General features: G+C 44.1%; 2 protein-coding genes across 5 annotated transcripts; one reads left to right on the top strand and one right to left on the bottom strand.

The window, feature by feature from the left end:
* Positions 1-679: 679 nt before the first annotated feature.
* On the bottom strand, positions 680-7,928 carry L3hypdh (trans-L-3-hydroxyproline dehydratase). The gene is made up of 5 exons (XM_005343176.3): positions 7,246-7,928; positions 3,510-3,679; positions 2,378-2,500; positions 2,151-2,288; positions 680-1,083 (listed from the first exon to the last, which is right to left on the bottom strand). The coding sequence occupies exons 1-5, from the start codon at positions 7,751-7,753 to the stop codon at positions 958-960; spliced, it is 1,065 nt and encodes a 354-aa protein (XP_005343233.1). The 5' UTR covers positions 7,754-7,928; the 3' UTR covers positions 680-957.
* A 263-nt stretch (positions 7,929-8,191) lies between these two features.
* Positions 8,192-25,482, top strand: Jkamp (JNK1/MAPK8 associated membrane protein). 4 transcript variants are annotated; one of them, XM_026779316.1, is made up of 7 exons: positions 8,192-8,208; positions 10,287-10,360; positions 10,866-11,020; positions 13,699-13,905; positions 16,145-16,326; positions 21,685-21,761; positions 24,637-25,482. In XM_026779316.1, the coding sequence occupies exons 3-7, from the start codon at positions 10,959-10,961 to the stop codon at positions 24,853-24,855; spliced, it is 747 nt and encodes a 248-aa protein (XP_026635117.1). In that variant the 5' UTR covers positions 8,192-8,208; positions 10,287-10,360; positions 10,866-10,958; the 3' UTR covers positions 24,856-25,482. The 4 variants fall into 4 exon arrangements, 3 of the variants coding, with proteins under 3 accessions (XP_026635117.1, XP_005343232.1, XP_005343231.1); XM_005343175.3 differs by lacking the exon at positions 8,192-8,208 and adding an exon at positions 8,220-8,523; XM_005343174.3 differs by lacking the exon at positions 8,192-8,208 and adding an exon at positions 8,220-8,523 and having other exon boundaries at positions 10,269-10,360.
* Positions 25,483-25,985: the final 503 nt, after the last annotated feature.

The following is a 25,985-nucleotide window of genomic DNA, read 5'->3' as shown; positions in this document are numbered from 1 at the left end:
TGGCAAAAGACATGGCCTGTGCAAGACCACCACCCCCTCCCAAGCCTACCTTTTCTATCTTCTTTATCTCTGATCTGGACTTTCCTTTTTAGTACCCTGTCAGTGAAGAAGAACTTACCAGTCAAGCTTCAGCTGATAGGACACGAGATTCATTTCATTGTAAAGATTCAGAGATTAATTTTCACTTCCCATCTGTATTTCAACAATGTAGCATGAGCTTCTAAAGCCAATACTTAAAACCAATGAAAAAACCAAACAAAGGAAGAACAACCATCCAAACACACAACAAACAAAACACCACTCCCTAACCCAAAAGCACAGTCCTAGGATGGCAAAAATCTGGTTACCTGTTGGTCTTTGCAGCACAGTCAGTGGCTTTGTGGCACTTGGGTACCAGTGGGTGTAGATGATGGGAGCTCAGCAGCAAAGGCAACACCCCAGCAGCCCCTATAACGATGTCTGTCAAAGGAGCTGACTCCAGGTGATCGTTCCAGGATTATTTATGCCAAGTGTTGAGAACATCGTAATAACCTGCTTCCTCAACATGCTGCTTATGGAGGCCTTTATTTCACTCAAACTGGAGCATTACAATAACAGACTCACAAAGTTTATTGCTGTGTGGTCTATGACTGAAGCTATCATCCACAGAAACGTTAACACAAAGAACTGCCATTTCCACAGTGTAGATCAAGAAACTGGGTTTTAATTTGGCCCTGTATACTAACGATTGAAACGTTTCTGAATTTTTTGCACTTTGTATGCCACATCAGTGATATTAAGCTCAAAAGGTTTGCAAGCAGGAAGAATAATGCCTTGCATTTAGCCTTAGTATACTGTTCTAGAAATTATAAAATTAGCCTATATGGGTAACTGGATGCTGATTTTCATATAATACAGAGGAAACACCACTCACAGGTAGTTGCTTTAGAAGGAAAACCTTAAAGCTAACGGGCAAGGTCACTTGAGAAGAAAGCCATCCCTCAAGGGGTCGTCGTCTTCCACTGTCAGGCTTGCTGTCCCCGTGTAATGGGCTTGTCCTGCAACCTCCACTATGATAGCTTTGAAATCCCCGCATTTCCCTTCCTGAAAAAGAAGACAAGAGGAGCAAGCTGGGAAAATACTGCAGCTGTTTGGTGTCCTGAAGGCTGGGCTCTTGGCTCTTACAGCCAGAGAAACCCAAGTGTTGATCCCTCAGACACAGGAAAGTTTTTAAGGAGGTGACAGGGTCAGATTGTGTTTTAGTTAACTGGGGGCACATGGGAGAGGGACTAGGAACCCAGAAGCCTGCTAAGCGGGACCTTCCGTATTCAGAAACAAATCCTGAAAAACAGCTGCGCTAGGGTAGATGGCTTCCTACGTTAAAGGACTCTCCAAGAGTACGTTCATCCACTAACATAGATTCATCATTCTATAACAGGTTTCATTTGCTACCGAGCAGATTCACTGTTCGCACATTTGCATTTGACTTCATTACAAAAATTCTATTTTCAAAACTCGCATCTTTTATGTGCTACTCTTTGAATTACAATACTTCCATAGAATAAGTCAAAAACCAAAAAGGCTCAACTCTAATGCAGTACTTCTTAAATCTTCTGGTCTCAAGAGCCCTTTACACCTTAATATTTGAGGACCTCCACAAGCTCTTCTTTATGCATGGAATACTCTCAGTACTTACTGGGAATTAAAGGTATTTGTTCACTGCTTCATTTGAAGACAAACTGATTACAAAGCAATGAATGCACAGAAATGAATAGGCACTTTTTGTAAATAACTGTTGCCAAAAAGTTTTAAACGAGAAAAGTGGCATCATTTTTCAATCTTGAAGGCCCACTCCTGTCTGTCTCAATAGGAACAGCTGGATTCTCACCTGCTTCTGTATTTAGTCATTCACGTTTAAGCTATCACTCAGAGTGTAGCCTGCCTGCTTCTGAGAGAGCGAGGGCAATGATAACCATGTCTTAGTATATCATGATGAACATAGTTTTGACTCATAGAAAGCACAGTGGGTCAAACCCGAGGTGCCAACACTACACTTTGAGAATTGATGGTTGGACAGAAGTTTTTACAGGCTGGCTTTCAAGTCCAGGAACACATCCAGCACCCAGCTCCACCCCTTCTGTCTCCCAACAAGAAGCCAGAGTTACACTAACCCTCACAGCACGCCCCGTGAACACGGAGCCAGTTGCGTTGCTTTGGAAGGTTCTGGTCTGGTCCAGCTGCAGAAGGCCCTTATGATACTGCAGAGCAATTCGGGCTGTCACTCCTGAGCCCGTGGGGCTTCTGTCGACCTGTTTCAGAACCATAACGACAGGAATTGAGTGCTCTCTACCCAGCGGTTCTAGGGTTCAAGTCTAACAGTTGAAGCCCTGGTACCCACCTGTTCATCTGCAAACACGCAGATGTTGGTGGTGGCCTCCTCGCTGTATGCATCTTTTCCATCTGTTAAAATAGTTCCATACAGAAAACCAAGGTCTTCACTCTCAGGATGCTTGATTTTAAACTGCAATAAAATGACCATATGTGAAATGTTTGATTCAAATTTTGCCTTTGAAATAATGTCAATGACAGACTTAATTTTCTCAATATGTATCATTTTTGAGAATCACCTAAATAAATGCTTGATATTACGTTACTCTCCAGACACAAACAGTTTTATTTGCAGTTACGATTCTCATGTTGAGTTCCTGCTGAGGAAACTCTTCTGTATCTAACCTCAACTAAATGGGCAGTACCTATTTTATATGCATGCCCAGCACACATTCTCTGTGGAAAACTTAATTCATGATGGGTTGGTCCACAGGCTGGCTGTGCCTGAGTTAAAACCATGCCATGGAAGGGGAGAATATGGGAAAATCTAACAGAGTAAATCTTTTTTAAAGGATAGTTAAAAGAATCCAGAGGCTACTTGTAAGTAAGAAACAATTGGAGTTAGAGGGAAAAACAGAACAGAACATAATTAGTTCCAGGGGATCTGATGCCCTTTTCTGGCTTCTTGATTACCTGGGTTCGTTGTAAACCAGCTAGTGTTCTTAACGCCTCAGCCACCTCTCCAGCCCAGTGCTACATATTTTCGTTTTTCTACCTTTTATATTTTTTCAAACTAAAGCTTTGTTAAGTGGGCCCATAACATGTCAATACAAGCATATTAGATACCATCATGCTACTTATTCTTACCACTAATTAGATTGGCATGTAATTTCAAATATTGTAATGTTCTTTCATCTATGAGTCCTGACTCAAGGCTGATTGGCAGAATTATGCTAGAAGTGAAAGAATATATTCTTGAGTTGCTTACCACCTACACTGATGTGATTTTAGAGTAGGAAACTGAAACCCCCAGCAGTCAGGTCATGAGTGCTCCCAGTGTCAAAGCTAGGATTCACAAGGGTCACGCGAGGGCCCTCTAGTCTGACCACAGACGCAGGTGCATACTTTCCTTATGGATGTGATCATTGTATTTATCTAAGCACTGAGGGAGCCTTTGTCATCAAGGTAGCACGGGGACTCACCTGAGCTTTCACCGCTTCTGTCACTATGCTTGCTGCCTCCACAAGGTCCCTCGTCTTTGCAGAACACACGTCAAGTCCTAATTTTTCTGCACTAACAAATGCATAAAATGCCCCACCGTACGCGATGTCCAGCACCACCTTTCCATGCCCAGGAACGTCCACTGTGAGATCTGAAAGAGGCGTTTACAGGTATGTTTGTTAGAGAAAAAAAGAATCACAGGAGAAATGCTCACAATAGAAAGAAATGAAACTGAAATCCATTTTCAAAATAAGTGTTGGGCAAATGAGTACGTGCATTTTCTTGTTTAAATTGGTTGTTTGTTTCAATTAGAATATATCTGAAGCTGTGTTGCTCTTTGATTATATGTGCATGTCGTTAACTACTCTGAGGTTCTATTGTAGGGACCTTCAATAGGTTGTCATAGAGGGTGACTAGGAGACGGGAAAACTCTGGGACAGCCACCTGTGAACACCACGAAGAGTACATACTAGTAGAGAAGGCTTCAAATGAGATTTGCACGTTATTCACAAACTGGCCATCTTCAGCTATACTGCCAAAAGGGAAATTTTAGAGAAGATTTCTTTTATCAGCTGGGTGTGGTAGCACGTCCTGTAACAGCAGCACTGGGCTTGCAGGTATGCAGCACCATGCCTGGCTGCCTGCCACTTTTATTCTTAAATAACTAAATTGCTGGCATTGGAAATTGAGAGACCATGAGCACGTTCCATGTGCCAGACACATTGCCTCCGCTACTTCAGCGCTGAAAGACAGGTTCTGCGCTTTAAGAAGCTCCCATAACTCTGAGAAGCCCACTACACAAGTGGCAGAGCTTGGAGTCAAACACAGAAGCCCCTGACTCTCACATCCCAGCCCGTTCCCCTGAAATATGTAACCTGTATTTAGAACTCCATCCCAAATCTAGCGTCTTTTCTTTGTCTACGCAAGCTCATCACTAGGATTTTACATCGATTTCCCTCGGGTTACACCTAGGGCATACCTACCAGGAGAGTATCTACCACGTGGGCACCTAAGAGTCAGGGTGAATAAAGCAGCCCTTTCTTCCCAAGTTCACTTAGACAAGAAAGACAAAATCTCAAATGCAGCACATGCTGTGAATGAGGTTGGATATACGAGCTTTCCAGAAAATCGAAATGGATCTCTGTGAATTGCAAAGATGTTGAGGATGAAAGGATGAACCTGCCAGGCTTGGGTCTGGCTCCTGGTTCTGCTCCTCGGCACAGCTTTGCTGTTCTTGCACAGAAAGAGGAACTTGTACGTCCCCTACCAGAGCTGCTTTGAAAATCCATGCAGTAATACACAGAGAGTACCCAGCACAGGTTAGTGGGTTTGGTGAACACTAAGGTGGAAGTCAAAGTTTAATTTCCAATAGGAATGGCACTCTCAAGAGGCTTCAATTGCCAATCAGCACATTCTCCAAATTTCATTTGCTTAGCTATCGTTCAACTCCTATTCATTTACAGCCTACTGTGGTAGAACCCTGGGATAAAGTGAACAAAACAAACGTAATTTATCACATGGGCTGCAGTGAACTCTGTAACCCTTCCCCGTGGGTATGGTTGCACCTTCGTTTCAGAGATGGTGACGTTCCTGAACACGGTCGCTGAGATGGGAAGGGGCAGATAAAGGCTCTCCAACACCATCCTCCTGCCTTTTATGTGCTGCCGGGGATGCAAGGTTCCCTGTTCCTAAGGCTTCAGTGTGAGCACTCAAGCCCACTGACTTCTGTGGCTGTCACACAGGGATGCTGGTGGGAACTCTGGTATCTAAAGGTTTGGCTAGCCCTCCCCTTACCAACCGGGGACTAATATGAACGCTGCCGCCGCCAGCTGTTAGGTCTCACAGAGTGGACTCTCTAACCTGCTGCTTGAATTGCTTAGGGAGAAATTAGGCAGCCAGCTAGTTCAACGGCTGTTTTTCTCCCCCCCCCCTTTTTTTTTAAATAAAATCATAAATGGTCTCCCTCAAGCGCCAGCCTGGTTGTGATACTCATTCTCCCCAAAGGCATCGAATTCCACAGAGCCATTCATCCCCACGGGTGTTTGCCTACTGAGGTTACCCTAAGCCTGTTCTGCTACAGTGTCCTTCACTCACACCCGGGCTGATCCGGAGTCTAATTATCCGGGGAGGATCAAGAGCAGCTTTCCTAAGAATGCTTTGCATTGCTCGAAGACTGGGGAGAAAAGCAGTGTTATGTAACCTCATTCCTGGATTGACCAAATTAGCTCCCAGCTCACTTCCAGTCACATATTAGACATATGCACCGAAAACCTCAATCCTGCAAGTGTATCCGACTTTCCACTGTGGCAAAGTTCATGCTAGAGAGCCACGCACCCCAGAGACAATAAGAAACAGGTAAGCCGTTAAAAACAACAACTCCATGTTTTCAGTAACTTTCCTTTTTCTGCTGGACCACATTCATAGCTATCCTGGGGCACAGGGGCCCCACAAGTGGCAGGCTGAGGCTCTCTCCAGCAGAGGTTCCCAACTTTCCAGCTGTTTTGACCCTTTAATACTGTTCCTCACGTTGTGGTGACCCTCAACCATAAAATTATTTCTGTTGCTACTCTGTAACTGTAATGTTGCTGCCCTTATGAATCGTGAAGCAAATATCTGTGTATTCTGAGGCTCTTAAGAGACCCCTGTGAAAGGGCCAGGCAGCCCCAAGGGGGGCTGTGATCCACAGGCTGATAACCACTTGTGCTAGAAGGACAACTGGGATAAAAGATAAAACGCCAGCTGCCAGGTGATTCAGAAGAGGGTTGTTCCTCTGCAGATGACCTGCTTGCAGAGATAGCAAAGACCTATTCTCGGGAACCTGGAAATCCTCTTCATGTTTCTGTACGTCCAGGAAACAACAAGCCCACTATCTTGAAGTCTCTGTTTCTTGATGAGTATTTTTTCAGATATGTTAAAAAAAAATTCTACCAGCATTCAGGAGGCAGAGGCAGGCAGATCTCTCTGCGATGGAGGCCAGCCCCAATATAGAAGTTGTTAATGGAAGTTGCCAGGGTGTCGTTCAAGCCAGGGCTACAGAATGAGATCTTATCTCAAAACAAAACCGTCCACATGATAAAAAATAATTCTAAGAATGTTTATGTGCTCCTTTTTAACCCTAAGAACTTGTGGAAATGAATGAAGGTACAGACTCAGCCAGGGATCTGAGGGGTTGTGAACTTGTGGAGTTAGGCAAGAGCAGAAAATATCTGCCCCTGCAAATATAGTTCTTCCCCAAAGCCAAAGGGTCTCACCCTGTTGCTCATGTTGGCCTAGAATGACATTCTCCCTGCGGAGGGAAGGCACTTAATAGCCGGGGAAAGACAGGTCATGTTAAGTAACTTATTAGGAGAAATGTGTTTACCGAGCATATTCTAAGCTAGACTGGAACTCAGTGACCTCTGCTCTTAACTCCATTCTACTGTGAAATCTCTACGGATGCCTGCCTGCCAGGTGTGGAGTGGGGATGCTGTGTAAAGGAAGCACAGCCTTCACCACTCCACTCTAAGCTCCCCAGGCTTTGCCTGGATGGTTAGGCAAGATAACTAAATTGCACCCAAGATGCCAAGACGTGTTTGCAGTAACTTGGAATTACCTTTTTATGAATTGCTAAGGCAAGCAGGGTGGGGTTAGTTGCGCAGGTTTATTCAGCAAAGAGCAGTGGTTAGATTCCTCCGGAGTGTGTCCCTGGACACCGGGCCTAGAGGTCTCACCCTTTACCTGCGGCCAGGACGAAGGCCGGGACGCTGTGGAAGCGCACAGGACCGCGACTGCGGCCACCTTCACATGCCACGAAGGCGGTCACGAGCCCGCACGGGCAGTGGATGTTGACCTGGGCCTCCTGGGCGCCGTCTGGGGGAGCGGGCACCAGTCCGAAGTCAATCGCGAAGCGGCCCAGTGCCAGCACCGCGTGGCCGCACATGGAGCTGTAGCCTTCGTTATGCAGGAACAAGACGCCCAGGTGCGCGTCGGGCAGCTCGCTCGGCACCAGGACCGCTCCGTACATGTCCCGGTGGCCGCGGGGCTCGAACACCAGCCGCCGTCGCACGTAGTCGAGGTGGTGACGCATGTAGCGACGCTTGGCCAGCAACGTGGGCCCGGCCACCTCCGGACACCCGGCGTGCACGATGCGCAAGGGCTCGCCGCCCGTGTGCATATCCACTACCGACAGTGGGGGTGTCCTCGGGTCGTGCGGAGGCAGCCGGGCCACTGACAGAGCCGCCTCCATTGTCTGCGTCCGGAGTTGCGGTTCAGCACAGCAGTGCTCTCTCCAAGCTGGGGATAAATGTCAAACGCCACGGGAGAACGCGCAAGGCCGGTGGCAACCGTAGGGCCAGGCGTCGGAGAAGAGACCACCGGGCGGCAAGCCTGGAAGCTTAGACTGGGTGCGCCCACCGGGTTCGGAGAGGGACACACGGCGGGGCGGGGCCTCGGAGACTAGACACGCGGCGGGGGCGGGGACTAGAAACTAGTTCGCACATGGGGTGGAGATCCAGAGCCTTGGCCACACCCCGGGGGCGGGGCCTTGGAGCTTTATCACAGGGCGGGGGCGGGGCTACTAAGCCTTATCTAGGAAACGGGGGCGGGGCCTCTGGGTCCAGTCTAGGAATCGCTGGAGGCAGTGTAGACCTGACTCGGTTGGAAGCCGGACCTCGGTTCCGGCCCTCGCCCAGACGAGGCCCGGTGAATCTGAACCCGGAAAGGGTGGAGCCTCTGAGCGCAGACCCGGAAGGGACGGAGACGCTTCCGAGCCTAGAGTAGGAAACCGGGTTCCTGGGGATCGTAGGCCGGATAGTCCACCAAGTGTATTTCAGCCTAGCGGAGACGGCGCTGCTGGGGCGGGACTGGGAACCTAATGTAGCCGGGGCGGAGTTCCACCGCGATCGCCAGGCTAGCGGGAGGCTGAGCGGCGGGGAGCGCTGTGGCCCGGATGTTCGGGTGCCGCGTTCTGACCGGCTGATCCCCGGGCTTCTCTGGAGAACCTAGTGTGGCCAATGGGTAAGTGGTCGCTTAGGCTGCGGGGGGCCGGGGATCTCTGTCTTCGTGCCTGCTGCTTTTCCACCTCATTGCCCCGGGGCTCGCCTCCGGCCGACAGCTCTCGCGGGGCGGGCACCCTTGTCCTTTACTGCCCTGTGCTCCAGCTCTGACTTCTCCCGGAGTTGGGATGGTCTGCTCCGGAATGGCTGGAGATGACCGCGGGGCGGTGTGCAGGAGGAAGGGCTGAGGCTTTGTTGTGTTCTTCCTACGTTCTTTCATTCATTCCTTTGTTTCTTGTCCAGGAAAGCGTTCCTAATGGTTGACTGGAGAATTAGAAGTGCTGGTGTTAGTGCAGGGCAGGAAAGCAGAAGCAAATTGACACACAACTTACTATTTCAACCTCAAATGTAAATTTTGTTTGTTTCTTCTTGTTTTTCGAGACAGGGTTTTTCTGTGTAACCCTGGATATTCTGGAACTCGTTGTGTAGATCAGGCTGGCCTCGAACACAGAGATCCACCTGCCTCTGCCTCCCGAGTGCTGGGTTTAAAGGCGTGCGCCACTACACTTGGCATCAAATGTAAATCCATTAGAGTCTTTCACAAAGGCCAGATTTTTGCAGAAAAAAAACAAGGTCAACATTTTAGCCATGGTTCACCAACGGCTATGAAACTTAATTGTACAGATTTTTTTTTTTTTTTTTTTTTAGAAAAATCAGCTTTGCTTTTGTTTGTTGCACTGATTTTTCAGGCCTTGGTTTTGGGATCTTTTAGATGCAAAGCCCATCAGTGCCTTAACTTACTTCCCAGAAAACCTGTAACAATTCATTTCATGTATTTAGTTCATTATAATTCAATTGCTGTGACAAAACAAACAAAAAACGTTAAGGGACTGGCTGGAAAGCTGGCTCAGCAGTTAAGAGCACTTGTTGCTCTTTCTGAGGACTAGGCTTTGATTCCCAGTACCTGCACAGCATCTCAGGATCTTCTGTAACTCCAGTTTCTGAGGATCCCATATCCTTTTCTGATCTCCAGGTCTTTTGTCCTCCAGAGACACCAGGCAGGTACATGGCACACAGACATAAATTCAGGTAGTTGGTTAGAAGCTCAGTTCCAGCCTTGGTGAAAATGACCCGGGCCCTCAGCAGAAATGATAAAAGCTAGGATAATGCTTCTATATGGAGGTGAATTGATTTGTTTTAACGACCTACACTCTATTCTAAAATTTTCTCCTTCAAACTTTTGTTACATGTTCTGTTATAAACAAAGAATGTCTCTGTGTGTGTCCAATGCCCCAACTGGACACAATGACAATTAAAAAACATATAGTTTTTAAATTGTGTGATATGTACGGCACTGGGGTATGCCTGCCAGAGTGCACACACGGAGAATGACAACATTCTCCCGTCCTCTCCTACCCTGGCTCCACAAATCAACCTCCCCGGGTAGTTCAGGCTTATGATCAATGAAATTCCAAAGTCTGGTCTTAGGGACAGCTTCCTGGAGCTGGTGGGAAGGTTCAGGGTTAGGTGCCTGGGGCTAGAACCTGCTGTGCTGGCTGGAGTAGGAGGCTCAGAGTGAACAATAGGATGCCGATTTAATTTCCTGTAGTGTCACAGCGTGGAAGAACTTAAAAGTAAATGCATCAAGACTTGTCCAGTACATTTTAAAAGTGAGGTTGAGATACTTCTGCCAGTTCAGCGGTTACCAGGTTTTAATTACTTATAACCACAAAAGATGTTACTCTACTGGCATTTGTTTTTAAAAAGCTGTCGATATTCAACCAGCATGCCTTGGACTCTATTGTGGGAAGACCCTACTATTTAAAAACGGCTCCAGTGAAATCTATGGAGAATGTGGGGTAAGTCCTATGTTAATATTATCTTATTTTAAGGTCTATTTACTTTGGAAACTTTTTGCATGAAGAACTTTTTGTTTTAAATATAGTCACAAATGTATAAGAATGTAATATTAATAAAAGCCTTGTTTATATCGACATGTTGATAACTGTATTTAAATCTTTCTTGATAGTACAGATATTAAAAAATAGTTTATAATGTCTACTTACTATTTAATGATTTATCAAAGTGTTTTGTATAGTAAATTGACATGACAGCCCCAGAAGACTTCTGCAATAACTTTTATATGATGTTACAAGGTTTTTCATTGAGTATTAGCTGTTTTAGCAATTAAGTAGAAGTCTTCGCTGAGTGTTTTGCAGACATCACAGATGACGTGAATTTCTTGAAGTATTTTCTTTTAAAGCTATCCATATATACTAAACTGTTTAAACTAAAATGGGATTCCCTTATAGAATGATCTCAAAATACTACTTGTGTATAAAGCAATGCGTTAACATATTGTAGGTGTGTCCAAGAGGCCAGAGGACCAATGCGCAGAAGTACTGTCAGCCTTGCACAGAGACCCCCGAGCTTTATGACTGGCTCTATCTTGGATTTATGGCGATGCTTCCTCTGGTCCTACATTGGTTCTTCATTGAATGGTACTCGGGGAAAAAGAGGTGAGCACATTCTGATTGTACCTGGATGGACTAGTGTTGGAATAAAGATCACGTATTGTGATGCCGAGTGCGTAATCTCTGCTAACCTATACCCCCGCCTGACTCTCAGTCAGAAGAATAATTACCCTTTACTTGTTTCAAAGGGACAACCTATTTTTTTTTCTGAAATGAGAAAGAAATGGTAGGGCATATCTTAGTAGGTGTTAATGAGACTCTGCTAGAGAATATTATTTCTTAAAGATGATACTGAGTTTCTGTAGGAGTTGGCTAGGATCACAAGCCGTTACTGTTTTAGAACAAATACTTTATAACTTAATTTAATGTTAATGGCCTAGTATAATTATGAGAGCTGACTAGTGCACTGTTAGTGCATTTGTTGAGCAGTGTATTTTATGTTTGGAAGATCAAAGGGAGAGAGAGAATTAGAGAGGACAGATGGGCACGTGATGACAATATAAATCCATCTTAGGGATGTAGTGAGATTCTCTGTTGCCAACATCTGGAGTCACAAAGAATGGGGAGAGAAATTATGCCTAATAGGACCTAAAAGACTTAAGAAATGCTAAAACAGTTTGGTAAAAAAAGATGGAGGAATGGCAATGTGATCTGAAGTGGCCAGTGGGGGTTCTAAAGGAAGGGAAGTTAGTGATGAAAGTGACGGGCAGCATGCAGAGGTTCTTGACAAGCTTCTGCCTGGTTCTACAGGGAATGGGGAGGGGGCCAGGGAGCACATTCTTCTTTAGGTGTCAGTTTTTGTCCCTCTACTCTTGTGAGTTTTTCCTGCTGTGGTCTTTTCACTCTCTCCAAACTCTTCGCTGCCTGGCGTTATGGAGGCAGAAGGGAGTGTGGTGTGGTTGAGAAACGAGAGCTGAGAGTGGGCTGGATCTGGAGGCTGGGACAGGGAAGTCTTAGGACAGTTCACAAAACTGGGGCCGAGTTCCAGAGCGGATGATAAAGAGTACATGATTTTCCGCACAGATGACGTATGTCTTGAGGGAGAGGATGGAGCGTGCCCCTATGTGTGCAAAGGAACTTGAAGCAGTCTAGCATGGCTGAGGAGTCTAAGGGGCTGTGGAAAGGGGCATCCTTCTCTGAAGGGCAGGAGGGATCCTGAAGTACTACAGTCTCCCATCAGGTGTAGCGACACAGATCGGTAAATCCTCCCCTGCGACTGTGCGTGTATCCAAGAGCACACACGCCGACAGCTGCAAGGTACACAGAGAAAACAGACCTGTGGACCACCATCGTGTATGTGCTCCTTCGTGGACCGAAATACTACGCAGTGCATGAATTTTAGAATCCACCTTTATTTTTGTAGATTATGTGGCTGACTATAGATGGACAGAAACATGATGAAAAGATTCCTGTCATTGGGAATTAGGTGTGGTTTTTACTTTAAAAACATGAATTACATAAAAAGCCTACAAAGACCAGATCATATAGTATGTGCTTGTCTAGACTTGTGCTTTCGGTTTTTTTTTTTTTTTTTTTTTTTTGATTTTTCGAGACAGGGTTTCTCCGTAGCTTTTGGTTCCTGTCCTGGAACTAGCTCTTGTAGACCAGGCTGGCCTCGAACTCACAGAGATCCGCCTGCCTCTGCCTCCTGAGTGCTGGGATTAAAGGCGTGTGCCACCACCGCCCGGCTTGCTTTCAGTATTTTTATGTCTGTAAAGTAATCCAGTTCTGCTAATTAGGAGCTCTAGTAACCCTCACGAAATAGTTGAAATCTGGAAAATGCAAGATATGAAGTGATCTCTGAGGAGTCTTCTCTTTCAACAAGTAAAAAGGGACTAGAGAGATAGCTCAGTGGTTAAGAGCACTTGTTACTCTTGCAGAGGACCCAGGTTTGGTATTTAGTGTCCACAGCACCGGTGGCTTATAACCATCTGTAGCTCTTGTCCCAGGGTATCTGACCCCCTCATCCATAACACCAATACCAGTGGGTCCGACACCTTCTTCTGACGACTACAGGACCAGACACTTACTAATAAGTGCATACATGCATATGCATAGGTTATTTATGAAATTAATCAGCTAGTTAATTAGCTAGGTACTTAACAATTAGATATTAACTGACTAATTAGCTAAATAGTAATTATTCAATTAATTAATAATCTAATTAATTAGTGTTTTAGACAGGATCTTACTCTGTAGTCCAGGACAATGTGTAACTTACTCTGTAGCCCAGGCTGGTCCCAAATTTGTGATACTCCCAAGTGCTGAGATTGCAGCCATGAGCCATTGCCCGCTGCTAGACTAGAAATACACTGCTTGCCTCCGTGGAAACTGGAAGTGGCGCATCGTGATGCAGACCTGGTGGCTGCTGAGCTTGCCCTCTGCTTCATAGATGGCACCTTCTTTCTGTGTCCTCACATGGTAGAAGGGACAGAGAAAGTTCTTCTGACCTCCAAAAAAATTCTAATCTCTTTCCTGAGGATTCCACAACCCTGATCTACCGACACTATCACACAGAGACCGTATTTCAGCGTAAGAATTTTAGAGTGGACAGACCTTCAGACCATAACAGGTTGTCTGAGGTGCTGGCATGTGTGGCTTGTCTGATCTTTGGAGACTGTAGCTTCCAGATCATAGCTGAGACATTTAGACCCCGAATCCTGAGCTGTGCGCCCGCTCGACTGAAGCCTGACTGTGCTGGGCTTGTGCCCCTGTCTCTCCAGCTCCAGCGCTCTTTTCCAGCACGTCACTGCACTGTTTGAGTGCAGTGTGGCAGCCATCATCACCTTGCTCGTGAGCGACCCAGTGGGCGTCCTTTACATCCGTTCCTGCCGAGTACTGATGCTGTCCGATTGGTACACGATGCTCTACAACCCGAGTCCAGATTACGTGACCACAGTGCACTGCACCCACGAAGCAGTCTACCCGCTGTGAGTATTTCTCCCAAGACCACTGAGAAAGAACGGTTATAGATTCCATTGATTGCGACAGATAGATCATTGTAAGCTTCTGGGTATGGGAAGAGATAAAAGAAATTGTTTTCTTCTCTGAAGGCATACAGCGAATAATAGGAGCAAACATTATTTCTGTTTTTAAAACATAGTCTCACTATATGGACTAGACTGTCCTCAATCTCATTATCCTGCTTCAGCCTCTTGAGGACTGGGATTCCAGATACGTACTGCCATGCTCAGAGAGAGAGAGACAGAGAAAGTTTGACAATAAGCCCAACACCTAAACTGTATTGTCAGCCCAGAACATCTTAGTGAGAGAAGGGGAAGTGTTTTGACGTAAAAAAACAATACATGCACACATAGAATTCTAGGAATATGTTTTCTGTGTTTCATAGAGGTTTGTTTTGTGCTGATAAAGTTAATTGCACGTTCCAGAATCCTCTCTAGGTGATTTAAGCTGTCACTGCTTTCTCTTGTGTTGTTTTGGTTAGTACTTGAATCAGGTGAAGTGTTAATACACACACCAGGACACGTGCACACATAACAGTAATGAACTTTAGTAAAGATTTACCTTTATGTGTATTTATGTGTGTGTGGATGCATGCCATGTGTGTGGTGCCATCAAGCTAGAGATGAGGTTACATTTGGTTGTAAGCTTCTACATGGGTGCTAGAACCGAACTTGGATCTTCTGCAAGAGCTTTCTACCATTTTAACTGCTAGCTATCTCTAGTACAGGTAAGTTTTAAAAGTCAAATTCTAATCAAATCCATAGTTTAAACTACTTACCTGAATTATGAAAAGTTATTGTCTTTTTTGTTCATATTAAACTTTCACTATTTATTCTTTTAATTGACATATCCAATCATACTGATTGAGATACCTTATTCACATGCATCTGTAGATGAAAGTTGGTCCCGTAGTGGTTCAATCCCAAATAAACACACAGAGACTTATATTAATTTTAAACTGTTTGGCCTATTGCTCAGGCTTATTACTAACTCTTACAACTTTAATTGACCTATAATTCTTATCTGTGTTTAGCCACATGGCTTGATATCTGTCGGTAAGACATTCTCATCTTGCTTCCTCTGAGTCTGGTGACTGCATCTCTGCCTTTCCTCTTTCCAGAATTCTCCTAGCCTGTTTGCCCCACATATACTTCCTGCCTGGCTACTGGTTAATTAAAGTTTTATTAAAACAATACAAGTGACAAATCTTTACAGTGTGTGTACAAGAGCATTATCCCACAGCATGCTGTATGTTGCCTATTTTCATGGCTGTGTGGTGTCAAGTACGAGTTTATCATAAAGTTAACTGCGTTGTTATTGTGGAATATTTTGTTTATAAGTTTTCTTTATTATAACTTATCCAATAAACTCCAGTAAACAAAAATAATAAAGTATTTTTTGTTTATTCTTGATTGTTTCTCTGATAAATTTCTACAAGTAAAACTTCTGGGTCTACAAACACAAACATTTTGAGCTGGGAGAGGGCTCAGTGGTGTAAGTGAGTACATGGATTCAGATTCCCGGTACTCATATAGAATGCTGGGTGAGGCAGCCTGAAATACCACTTCACGTAGTCTGAGACGGAGGCTGCCAGGGGCTCCGTAACCATCCATTGTAGCCAGTTGCTGAGCTCCAGGCTCAGTAAGAGATCCTGTCTCAACAATTACAGTGAACAAAAGACACCCACATGAACCTCTGGCCTCTACTGGTATCTGCGTGGGTGCACATATCTGCATACAGACGTGTACAATGCCTCCTCAAATAAGTAAAATGTTCTAAAATATATAAACATTTTTAAAGTTATTATTTAAGATGTATTACCTTATTTTATGTGTATAGGTATTTGGCTTGCATATATGTCTGTATCATATGTGTGCAGTGCCTGCTAAGGCTGGAAAAGGGTGTCAGTACAGAGGATTGTGAGCTGCCTTAGGGGTGCTGGGAAATGAACCCAGGTTCTCTGCAAAATCACCAAATACTCTTAAATGCTGAGCCATCTCTCCAACACCATTTTTAGGATTATTGAGATATTTTCAAATAAATAAAAAAACCATGTATGTGTTTGCTTGTGCCCCCTTTCGCCAGTCTCAGTATCTTAATGGGTAGACTTACAGTGTTTTTAAGCCTTCTTTTAAGAACTTTGATCTAAGAACGTCAAGGGTAGAAGTATATTGGACAGATCTTGAGACATCCCTCATTTTGCAGGTACACCATCGTGTTTGTTTATTACGCATTCTGCTTGATGCTGATGATGCTTCTCCGGCCTCTGCTGGTGAAGAAGATTGCCTGCGGACTAGGGAAGTCGGAGCGGTTCAAAAGCATTTATGCTGCTCTTTACTTCTTCCCCATTTTGACTGTGCTGCAGGCCGTGGGTGGAGGCCTCTTGTGTAAGTTTGATGAGTGAAAAATCAGTCTTCTCCTAACTAAAGTTCACAGGTTTTCTCTAAAGTCATCCTTTAACCTTTGAAGGCAAACCTTAGTGTAGATTTTTGCTGAAACATGGTATTATTAAAAACAAAGTAGACTAGAGGCCGGGCAATGGTGGCGCATGCCTTTAATCCCAGCACTCGGGAGGCAGAGGCAGGTGGATCTCTGTGAGTTCGAGACCAGCCTGGTCTACAAGAGCTAGTTCCAGGACAGGCTCCAAAGCCACAGAGAAACCCTGTCTTGAAAAACCAAACAAACAAACAAACAAACAAACCAACAAAAACAAAGTGGACTAGAGTTTCTCAACAGAATGAGGCTGAAGGTTGTAACTAAACTGTAAGATTTAAAAATTCTAGGATGAAAGTTTAAAAAGTAGCTTTTTATATACAGTAGATGAAATTTTATGTTGGCAAGAAGTATTATGTACTGTTGTCTTAGATTTTTAATTTCCTTTATAAAAATCTTTCCTTTAAAGTTAAAAGGAAGTCTGTGTGTTAAACATTCATTTAGCAACTCTTGAGGTTGGACTGTATCTCAGAAGAACAAGGGGTAAGTCATTTAACGGTGACTTACATAGTACTAGGAGGTAGAGCAGACACTTTCCAGATAGCCAAGGAAACATTGGCAGGGGTGGGGGGCAGAGTGGGGGTACCTTTGAGTACATTTCCATTTTCCATAAACAGTGCATGTTGACTATGTTTTTTTCTAAGAAGTCTTCCCAAAAGCCAAGGACAAGAGGCAGGGATAGGGATTATACAGCTTGATAATGTAATTTGGTCCAAGGTGAAAGTGAAACTGAAAGAGGAAGTTGGTGGCTACAGGCCCTCCTCACGTCTAGCTCACAGGTCATCTGTCTCACTTTCAGTATCTGAAAACATAGGCGCCATCCAGCTCCTAGCGGTCCCTGTTAGTGTGACCCACTTCAGTGTTTGCCTGCTGGGCCAGACAGCTGTTCTCGCTCTAGGCTCTGGGATCTAGAGTATTGGGACTTTATTAGTTTTTATTGCTGTGATAAAACAGAGTTTATCTGGGCTCAAGGTTCCTGAGGGCTAAGGGTTCATTGAGGCAGGGAATTGTGGCAGCAAGTGGCAGATATGGCAGCAAGAATAGCAGAAATGGCTTGAGTCTTTAAACTTTCAAAAGTCAGCCTCCGGTGGCACACTTCCTCCAACAAGGACACGCCCCTTAAGCCTCCCAGGTGGGACCACCCACTGGAGCAAGTATTCAGCCATAAACCAGTGGAGTATGTTCTCACCCAAGCCACCATGGAACCTTACAGGGATTGAGGCAGAAGAGTGACGTCACCAGACTTCCATTTTAGAATCTTCAGGATGTGTGAGGAAGTACACCATGAAGAAGGGGAGGGAGAGACATTGCTTTTCAGGCAAATAACTACCATCTTGTTTCTTCTGTAATTAATACTTTCTATTACAATAAGGAAATTTTCCTGTAGAATCCTTTATGCTTCCGATCCTTGGACAAGATTCACTAGATAAGCCCAATAGACCTTTCCAAGTGGGATAGCAGTAAAGAGCTGACAATTGCTGTCGTCAGCCCTCAGCACACTCTGGCCCTGGTGGACTCAGGTGTTGGCGTGATCAAGGCTGAGCTTATTGATAATTTGGGAACCACTGCTAAGTCTGACCAAAATATTCATGGAAGCTCTCCGTGAAGGAGCAGTTTGGTGTTGGACTTTATTCTGCCTATCTTGGGGCAAGGAAGTGTTTGTGGTCACAAAGCACATTGATGATGGAGCAGCGTGCATGGGAGTTTTGTGCTGGTGGAACCTTCACTAACTGTGTAGACCTGGGTGAACGCACTGAGGACCACAGTGATCCATCCCAAAGAAGACAGACCAGCAGAACACTTAGAGGAGGTCGTGAGACAGCGCTCACTGTTAACCAGTTACCCTGTCACCCTCTATGGGAGGAGGAGGAAGAGAAGGATTGGAGTGACGATGAGGAAGAAGAGCACAGAGAGGAAGACAAAGGTAGTGAAGAGAAGCCTAAGACTGGAGGTCAGGTGAAGATGACGCACGGTAAGGATAAGAAAAAGAATTGAGGGGAATTAAGGAGGCATGCATTCATCAGGAAAAGCTGGCACAACTGTGCCCATTTAGAAGAGAGATTCTGGTGACCCCTCTCGGGGAAGGTGGCAGATTCTGTAAGTGCTTTTCCAGTGCCTGGCAAGGCTTCCCAGCAGTCAAGCACGTCTCTGTAGTCAGGATGGCATTCTGCATGTTGCTATTGGTCCCTTGGCAAGCTTTGGACCTCTTTAAGAATGAGAAATGTGGTAACATTGAATTCTGGGTTTACCATGTGCTCATGTGATGATGTGCTGTGATGAGTTGGTGCCCACATAGCTTGGTTACATCTGTGTCATTGTTGGCTGAACATCTTCTAAGATGCTCCAATAGAGCAAAATCTTAAAATCTCCACAAAAGCATTGTGCGGAAGTGCCTCGAGCTCATCTCTGAGCTGCCAGAAAACAACCATCAGTGATTCTGTGAGGCATCCTAAGAATCTAAAACCTGGAATCTATGAGGAGCCCACTAAGTGATGCCTCTCTGAGCTAGCTGCTGAGCTGTCTGCCACCCATGTCAGTCTGGAGAACACGTCTCTGTCAGCTCGCGTCTTGCAAGAAGGAAACCGAAGTCTGTATACTCCAGTGAGAGCAAAGAGAAGCTGGCCAACTCTGCTCTTGAGAACACAAAATGGATCTTTAAGTCACGCCTCATTGGCCAGTACTGGAGGCAGCAGCTTGAGGAGATGGGAGGAGGCTGGTCTCCATGACCAAGTAGCATCAGGAGCTACCAGAAGAGAAGGGGAAGGAGGCGGAGGGAGGAAGACAGAGTTTGAGAACATCTCCACACTCATGGAAGATGTCTTGGGTAAAAAGGTTGAGGAGGTGATTGTCTCTGCCAGACGTTTGTCTTCATCCTGATGTATTAACAGGGACCCTCAGGCCGATGTGGAACAGATCAGGGCCCAGGCACTTTGAGACAGCTGTGTAGTGGGCTGTTTGACAGCCAAAGGGCGCCTGGAGATCAGCCCCAACCACCTTATTGTGTAGACCCCATAGAAGGCTGAGCCTCACAAGGTGATCAAGGATCTGGGGCACTGCCATTAGAACTCTTCTGGCTTCTTGCTCGAGGCTCCCCAGACATTCTCCAGCCAAACCCATCCCCTGATCATAGATGTCTAGTTACTCACAAAGATGCTGCGACAGTGGAGGAGCCCAGTGTTGCTGTTCCTGATAGTGCCCCTGCTTGAGTATGATAAGGATGCTTCATTTCCCCCTCTATGTAGTTTTCTTACTGTTCCCGCAGAAGTTTTGGGTGGCCCTGGCCCACCCTGCTTCCTCTGCTAATGTCTAGTGTTCTTTTTCTTTTGTCCTTTGTGTCGAAGGCAGGAAAATCACCTTCCTCACCTAAGAGTGGGGTTGGATGTTGTATATTGTTTTTGTTTTGTCCTGAAATTAAAATGTGCAAATTAAATAAAATTAAAAGTAACTAACTTTTGGTGCTGTGTTGAAGCTCTTAGGAGCTGGAAGAAAGAGGGAAGCTATGGAAATAAGGAAATGATTGGGAATGTTAAGGAGATAACCAGATAGTATTGTTCTTAAATCACAGCTATTGTAAATTATTTTATAAAATAGTATGTAAAGTATGACAGATCCATTGGAGGAACATTAGACTGAAAATTTTGCTAACAAGTCTTCACTCTTATTTGGAGGATCAAACAGTTCTTATTTGTTTTGCAAGATTCTGCATTAGTCACAGAGGGTGCATACCAAATTCATGAGCATAGTACATGGGGAAGCTTCTGGTAGCTGGTAGCTTAGCACACTGGGGATCTATGGCCTTAGGGAGGAAAGGGCTGGGAATGCTTAGGAGGTTCTTTTTTTTTTTTTGGTTTTTCGAGACAGGGTTTCTCTGTGGCTTTGGAGCCTGTCCTGGAACTCCCTTGGTAGACCAGGCTGGCCTCGAACTCACAGAGATCCGCCTGCCTCTGCCTCCCGAGTGCTGGGATTAAAGGCGTGCGCCACCACCGCCCGGCTCTTAGGAGGTTCTTTAGCCAGTATTTCAGTGTGATCTCCCTCTGACCCACCAGGGAGAACATGCTGATTCCCAGGCCCTAGCCCAGGTCCAGGTGCAAAAGATCTCAGGTTGCTTTACATCCTAGCCTGTAAGAACTGCTCTTAGCCTGTGTCTGGCCCAGTAGTACCCGTCTGTCCCTAGAAGTTGGGATTTTCTTATGAGATCATAACCGCATATAGTTACCATTGTTATTTATGTGTACTTTGAGTGAGTGTTTTTTGTAGTTGTTGTTGTTTTGTTTTATAGTGGCTGTCCGAGGGCACAATCCCTAACATAAAAAGTTATAGATGTTATTAACTCAATTCTAAACTAAATTGATAATTGAGGCTTCTGGCCACTACATCCAAAATTACGTTTCTTCTAGATGTGCATTGTAGAATAATTGGAAGCTTTGTAAATTGAAGTTATTTTATTTGTAAATTGAAGTTATTTTAAAATAATTGTATAGAAATAATTCAGGGCATTTTTTTCTCAATTTGCCTATTTTGTGTTCTTTTAACTTAGACATAGTAGAAAAAGGGAAACATGTTCTGTAAGGAAAGTGTTTGCTTAGGATATTATTGCTGTATTGTATTTGAAATAGAAATTAACAGAATTTTGCTAGGAAGACAACCAAAAGGTTGGATGACAAATAAACCTTTCTAAAGACAATGGCAGCCGGGTTACTCTTATGAATAGTCTTCTCAACCAAGGCTTCCTTCTTGGCCCGTGAAGCAGAAAACTTGAGTGTTCTCTCTATTATCTTGTTTGGCACCTAGCTCCTCGTAGCATTCTCTACACAAGGGAGAGAACTTGATTCTTTTCAATTAATCTTTCAGCTGGATCAAATCTCTTAGCCTCTCATAGGTGTGGGATCGATTTACATTTTTAAGAGTTTGAGAAAAATTTAAAAAACAAATTTGTTATACTGTTAAAATTATATGACACTCATATTTTGTTGTTTATGAAATTTTATTGGGACAGAGGCATAGCTGCCCCATTTACGTGTGTCCCATGCTGTTTGCATGACACATTTGTCGAGTCGGGGAGTTGAGATGGAGATTGTGTGGCCTAGAAGGCCAAAAATATTTATAATTCACAAGGAATTGGCTGTCAGTCCTGTCACAGGGTGCTAGGACTCAAGTCTCTGAAGTGGCTGAGAAGGAATTCACAAGATCTGTGTTTTAGCTGCTGGTTTCATTTGTCAGTTTCTAATGCAGTATCCGTGCTTGTTTTTTAGATTATGCCTTCCCGTACATTATATTAGTGCTGTCTTTGGTTACTTTGGCCGTGTACATGTCTGCTTCTGAAATAGAGGTAGGAAATTGCTTTTCCTTTGCTACGGTTTTAGGTTTACTTTTTCTTTTGAATAAAAATTGACAATTGAAAGGAACAGTGCATATGATATGGTAAGTACATAGGAGATGGTAAGATACAGCAGTTGATTCATTGGTTCTTGGCTAATTAATGTCACTTGTACCTCTTTTGATAATTTTATGGGTGGTTATGTGGGCAGCGTTGTATCTTTTCTTGGAAAATTAGGGAAGTAGTCAGCACTCCTATCAAACAAGATGACGAAAAGTCATCTTACAGAATTTACCCATGTAGCAGAAATGCAGTTACCGATGGACATATTAAAGTTCACTGATACTGTTTTGAAAGACACACAGAAATACTTCACTACACACAGAACTGATTCTAAATTACCGTTCATTAGAGATGTCCGTGATTATTCATTCCGTACCAGCTGCATCTCCCTCTCAGTTTCGCCTTTGGTTTGGATGTTTTTGCCCTACAATATCTGTTTTGTTGATTACATCGGTACTAGCACTTTAATTCTGATTGGCTCTTTGTGATAAGCCTTTTGTAAATTTTTAATATTTCCGCAAAACACCACTATAATGAGTGCCTTAGTTATGGTTACTATTGCTGTGATGAAACACCATGACCTGGGCAGCTTGGAGAGGAAAGGATTTATTTGGCTTTTGCTTCCACATCACTGTTTATCATAGAAAGAAATCAGGACAGGAGCTCAAACAGGGCAAGAACCTGGTGGCAGAAGCTGATGCAGAGAGGCCATGGAGAGGTGCTAGTTTCTGCCTTGCTCCCCATGCTTGCACAGCCTGCTTTCTTATAGATCTGAGGGCCACCAGCCCAGGCCTGGCACCACCCTCCATGGGCTGGGTTCACCCCCATCAGTTACCAATTAAGAAAATGCCCTACAGCTGGGTCTTATGAAGGTGTCTTCTCAACCGAGGCTCCCTCTTTTCAGATGCTTCTAGCTTGTGTCAAGTTGACATAAAACTAGCCAGAACAAACGAGGAACCTTTTTTTTTTTTTTGGCTTTTCGAGACAGGGTTTTCCTGTGGCTTTGGAGCCTGTCCTGGAACTAGCTCTGTAGACCAGGCTGGTCTCGAACTCATAGAGATCCGCCTGCCTCTGCCTCCCGAGTGCTGGGATTAAAGGCGTGCGCCACCATCGCCCGGCTTATTTCTTAAATGTTAAAAGTTTGACATTGTATATATTGTCTTAATTTTGTTATAGTAAATTTAAATTATTTCATTAAAACCTTTTATTTATTTTGTTGTGTGCATGTGTGTGTGCTCACAAGCCTAAGTGTACACGTGAGGGGTGATTCACGTCTCTTCTTTCCTGTGGGTCCTGGGGATCAAACTCAGGTTGTCAGGCTTGGTGGCAACTGCCTTTACCCACTGAGCCATCTTGTTCCTGATTATGTTTTGAATTCAGAATATTTTTGGCCAAAAACAAGTACTTTGATTCATTGATAGGTAGGCATTGTTGTAAAGTAGAACAGCCTACCGTCACATTTTTAAATACTTTATTTTTTTAAGGACTAAGGTATTATCTGTTTACAGTATGAGCAATAAAAGAGAAAAAATCATATATTTGACATTCTAACTAGGACAGACATATTCATAAAACTTTTAATCAAAGTGGGCAGTTTTATACATCTCTTCTGTAATTTTCTTTCCAATTATGTGGCTTTTAGATTCTGTTTATCTTAAGACAGCACAATCGCACAATTTCCATTAAGTACCTTCACAGGCTGATTGCAAAGCTCTATCTGGAGCACACCTCCCAAGAATTTAAAGGCCCAGTTCATAGACCCTTCATGCTGTGCTGTGAATCTACTGCTCACAGCAGTTAACGTGTGTTTTCTCAAACTTCTTATACTCAAGGTAGCTCTTTTGAGAGATGGTTGTTGATGCCTCTTTTCCCAACACATTGCTGACAGTATGAGGTGAGGCCATACCTGGAACTCATAGTGGCCTCAGGTAGGGGCGATAATGGAGGAACTGAAGGGAACGATTTGACGGTGATTGTTCAGCTCGCCCGGTTTGTAGATAAGCCTCATTGCTCCTTTGTAATCTCTAATCAGCATTGCAAGTGACTTAATCAGAGAAGATGGGAAATTAATTTTGACTTTTCATCAGCCAAGAAAAGATCAAGGTGTATGTTGGAGTATTTGAATAAAATCTGCATATTTACGGATGAGCAATGCTCTTTCAGATCGGCTGCTCACTCCTTTGGTTCTGTCTCCAAGTGTCTGCTCTGAGGATGTTTGCTTCTTCAGTTAGCTCTGTTCTTAGGAACTGAATCCAGAGAAAGACACTCCAGTTCTAGATGAGCCCATGAGCCGTTTAACTGAAAGAAAAAGTTGAAGGCTAGCCCACTGAAAATCCTTCACTGTGTTTATTAGCACATTTTGATGTTACCTCTATATTGATTTGATCCTTTGAGTTTCTCTACCTCCTCACACGGCACTGAATTTGAAAAGAGAATCAGGTGATTAGTGAGTCTTTCTGTTGTCTTGAGTGTACTCAGACGGCAGATACTGGAAACATTAGCATCATGAAGGTGAGGTTTATGAAGATGCAGTGGACCTGGACGTAGGGCGCATACACTGTAGACTTCCTCTTCTAGTTCGTGTCTTTCTGAAGAAGCTCATGTTCCCCAAGTGATTAGTGATGTAAATGAAAAAGGACCAAGAGATGTGGCTAAGTGTGGCTGTTGAGGGCCTTTGTGGTGGCTACACTGGGTAATTGGGGCAGCTCTTGAGGTTTATTTAGCTCAGGCAGTCAGAGTCCTTGGCCATGACTGGGTGAAGACAGTGATCTTGCGGAGTTTTGCTAATCTGTGTTTCTCTTCTTTCTTGTACACGATCACATAGAGCTGCTATGATCTCCTGGTCAGGAAGAAAAGACTCATTGTTCTCTTCAGCCACTGGCTGCTGCACGCCTACGGGATTGTCTCCATCTCCAGAGCCGACAGGCTGGAACACGACCTACCGCTTTTGGCTTTGGTACCGACACCAGCCCTGTTTTACCTGTTTACTGCAAAATTTACCGAACCATCACGGATACTCTCAGAAGGGGCCAATGGACACTGAGTATATAAAGCCAACAAACAAACAAACAAAACAAAACAAACAAAACCCCTAAAAAGTATTCTTAATAAAAAAAAAAGTAAAGAAGAAATTAAAATGTATTAATAGCATTCTGTCCTACATGGGAACAAGATTGTCTGGACATCTTAATGCTTGTTTTTTACCCTTTGATTTAATGGACCTTGTGATTGGACTCGGAAATAGCACAGCATTATGGTACTGTGCTATACATACGTTATCTGTCAACACTGGAAGCCCGGTCAGCCATGTTTCTGTGCACCTGTGCTATTGGGTGTCTCCCAGCTGTTTGTGAAAACCCAGCATCAAGTATATTCGGAACTCCTTCGCTGCGGCATCCTTACTTCTGCCTGTGAGCTTGGCTTTTGGCTTTCTCCCCTAAGGGATTACAAAGGCAGACTTACTCATGGAGAGTGAGGGCAACTACAGAAGCAAAGTGTGTTTTTTGTCAATATCTATTTATTTTCACCAGTACAGTATTTTAGTAATATTGCAAAAATAAAGCATAATTTATATATGAGCTTTCTGTTCATAGACAGACAGTTTGGTTGTGGACGTGTTCAAATTATTGTTCCTGTAAAGAAGAAAACAATAAAGAGTTTAACTGTAAAATAACTCAGTGTTCTGACAATTGAATCTTTTTCCAACAGCGATTATAGAAGTAATTAAAAATTTTTAAATATTAAGATTAATGCCTCATTTGTCTGCTGGATAAATATGCATACTCCCCCCCTCTCATCTTATTTCTTCAAATGCATGTCTGAGTCAGGATCTTATAACCAGAAGTATCTGAGATGGAATGAGCTACAGGAACACCTAGCTGGTTCCCCTGTGGCTGGTTTTGGATAGGTAAGCTGTCAAGTTCATCCTCTGAAGACTTGGAGAAACTCATGTCACAGCCATGGGAACAGACTACAAAGGTTAATACTTGGCCATGTGTATTCATTTGTAGTGTTTGAGTGGTTATTCACCAGGTCTGCTCCATAGCAACCTTGGAGACTTAGTTAATGCTGCAGAATACAAACTCTGGGGCACTCACCCAGTGTCTCTGCACTCACCCAGTGTCTCTGTGCACTCACCCAGTGTCTCTGTGCACTCACCCAGTGTCTCTGTGC

Source organism: Microtus ochrogaster, chromosome 1, assembly GCF_000317375.1.
Source record: "Microtus ochrogaster isolate Prairie Vole_2 chromosome 1, MicOch1.0, whole genome shotgun sequence".
Classification (NCBI taxonomy): Eukaryota; Metazoa; Chordata; class Mammalia; order Rodentia; family Cricetidae; genus Microtus; species Microtus ochrogaster.
The sequence above is the reverse complement of the archived record's forward strand: the minus strand, read 5'-3'. Positions and strand labels throughout refer to the sequence as shown.

Excerpts from the sequence above, each read along its gene's own strand:
- L3hypdh (XM_005343176.3), bottom strand. The coding sequence starts at position 7,753 with ATGGAGGCGGCTCTGTCAGTGGCCCGGCTGCCTCCGCACGACCCGAGG. Across the intron at positions 3,680-7,245 it reads GGCCTTCGTCCTGGCCGCAG|ATCTCACAGTGGACGTTCCT; the intron begins GTAAAGGGTGAG and ends CGCCTCTTTCAG. Across the intron at positions 2,289-2,377 it reads GCGTGTTTGCAGATGAACAG|GTCGACAGAAGCCCCACGGG; the intron begins GTGGGTACCAGG and ends GTTCTGAAACAG.
- Jkamp (XM_005343174.3), top strand. Across the intron at positions 11,021-13,698 it reads TGGTACTCGGGGAAAAAGAG|CTCCAGCGCTCTTTTCCAGC; the intron begins GTGAGCACATTC and ends CTGTCTCTCCAG. Across the intron at positions 21,762-24,636 it reads TGTCTGCTTCTGAAATAGAG|AGCTGCTATGATCTCCTGGT; the intron begins GTAGGAAATTGC and ends ACGATCACATAG.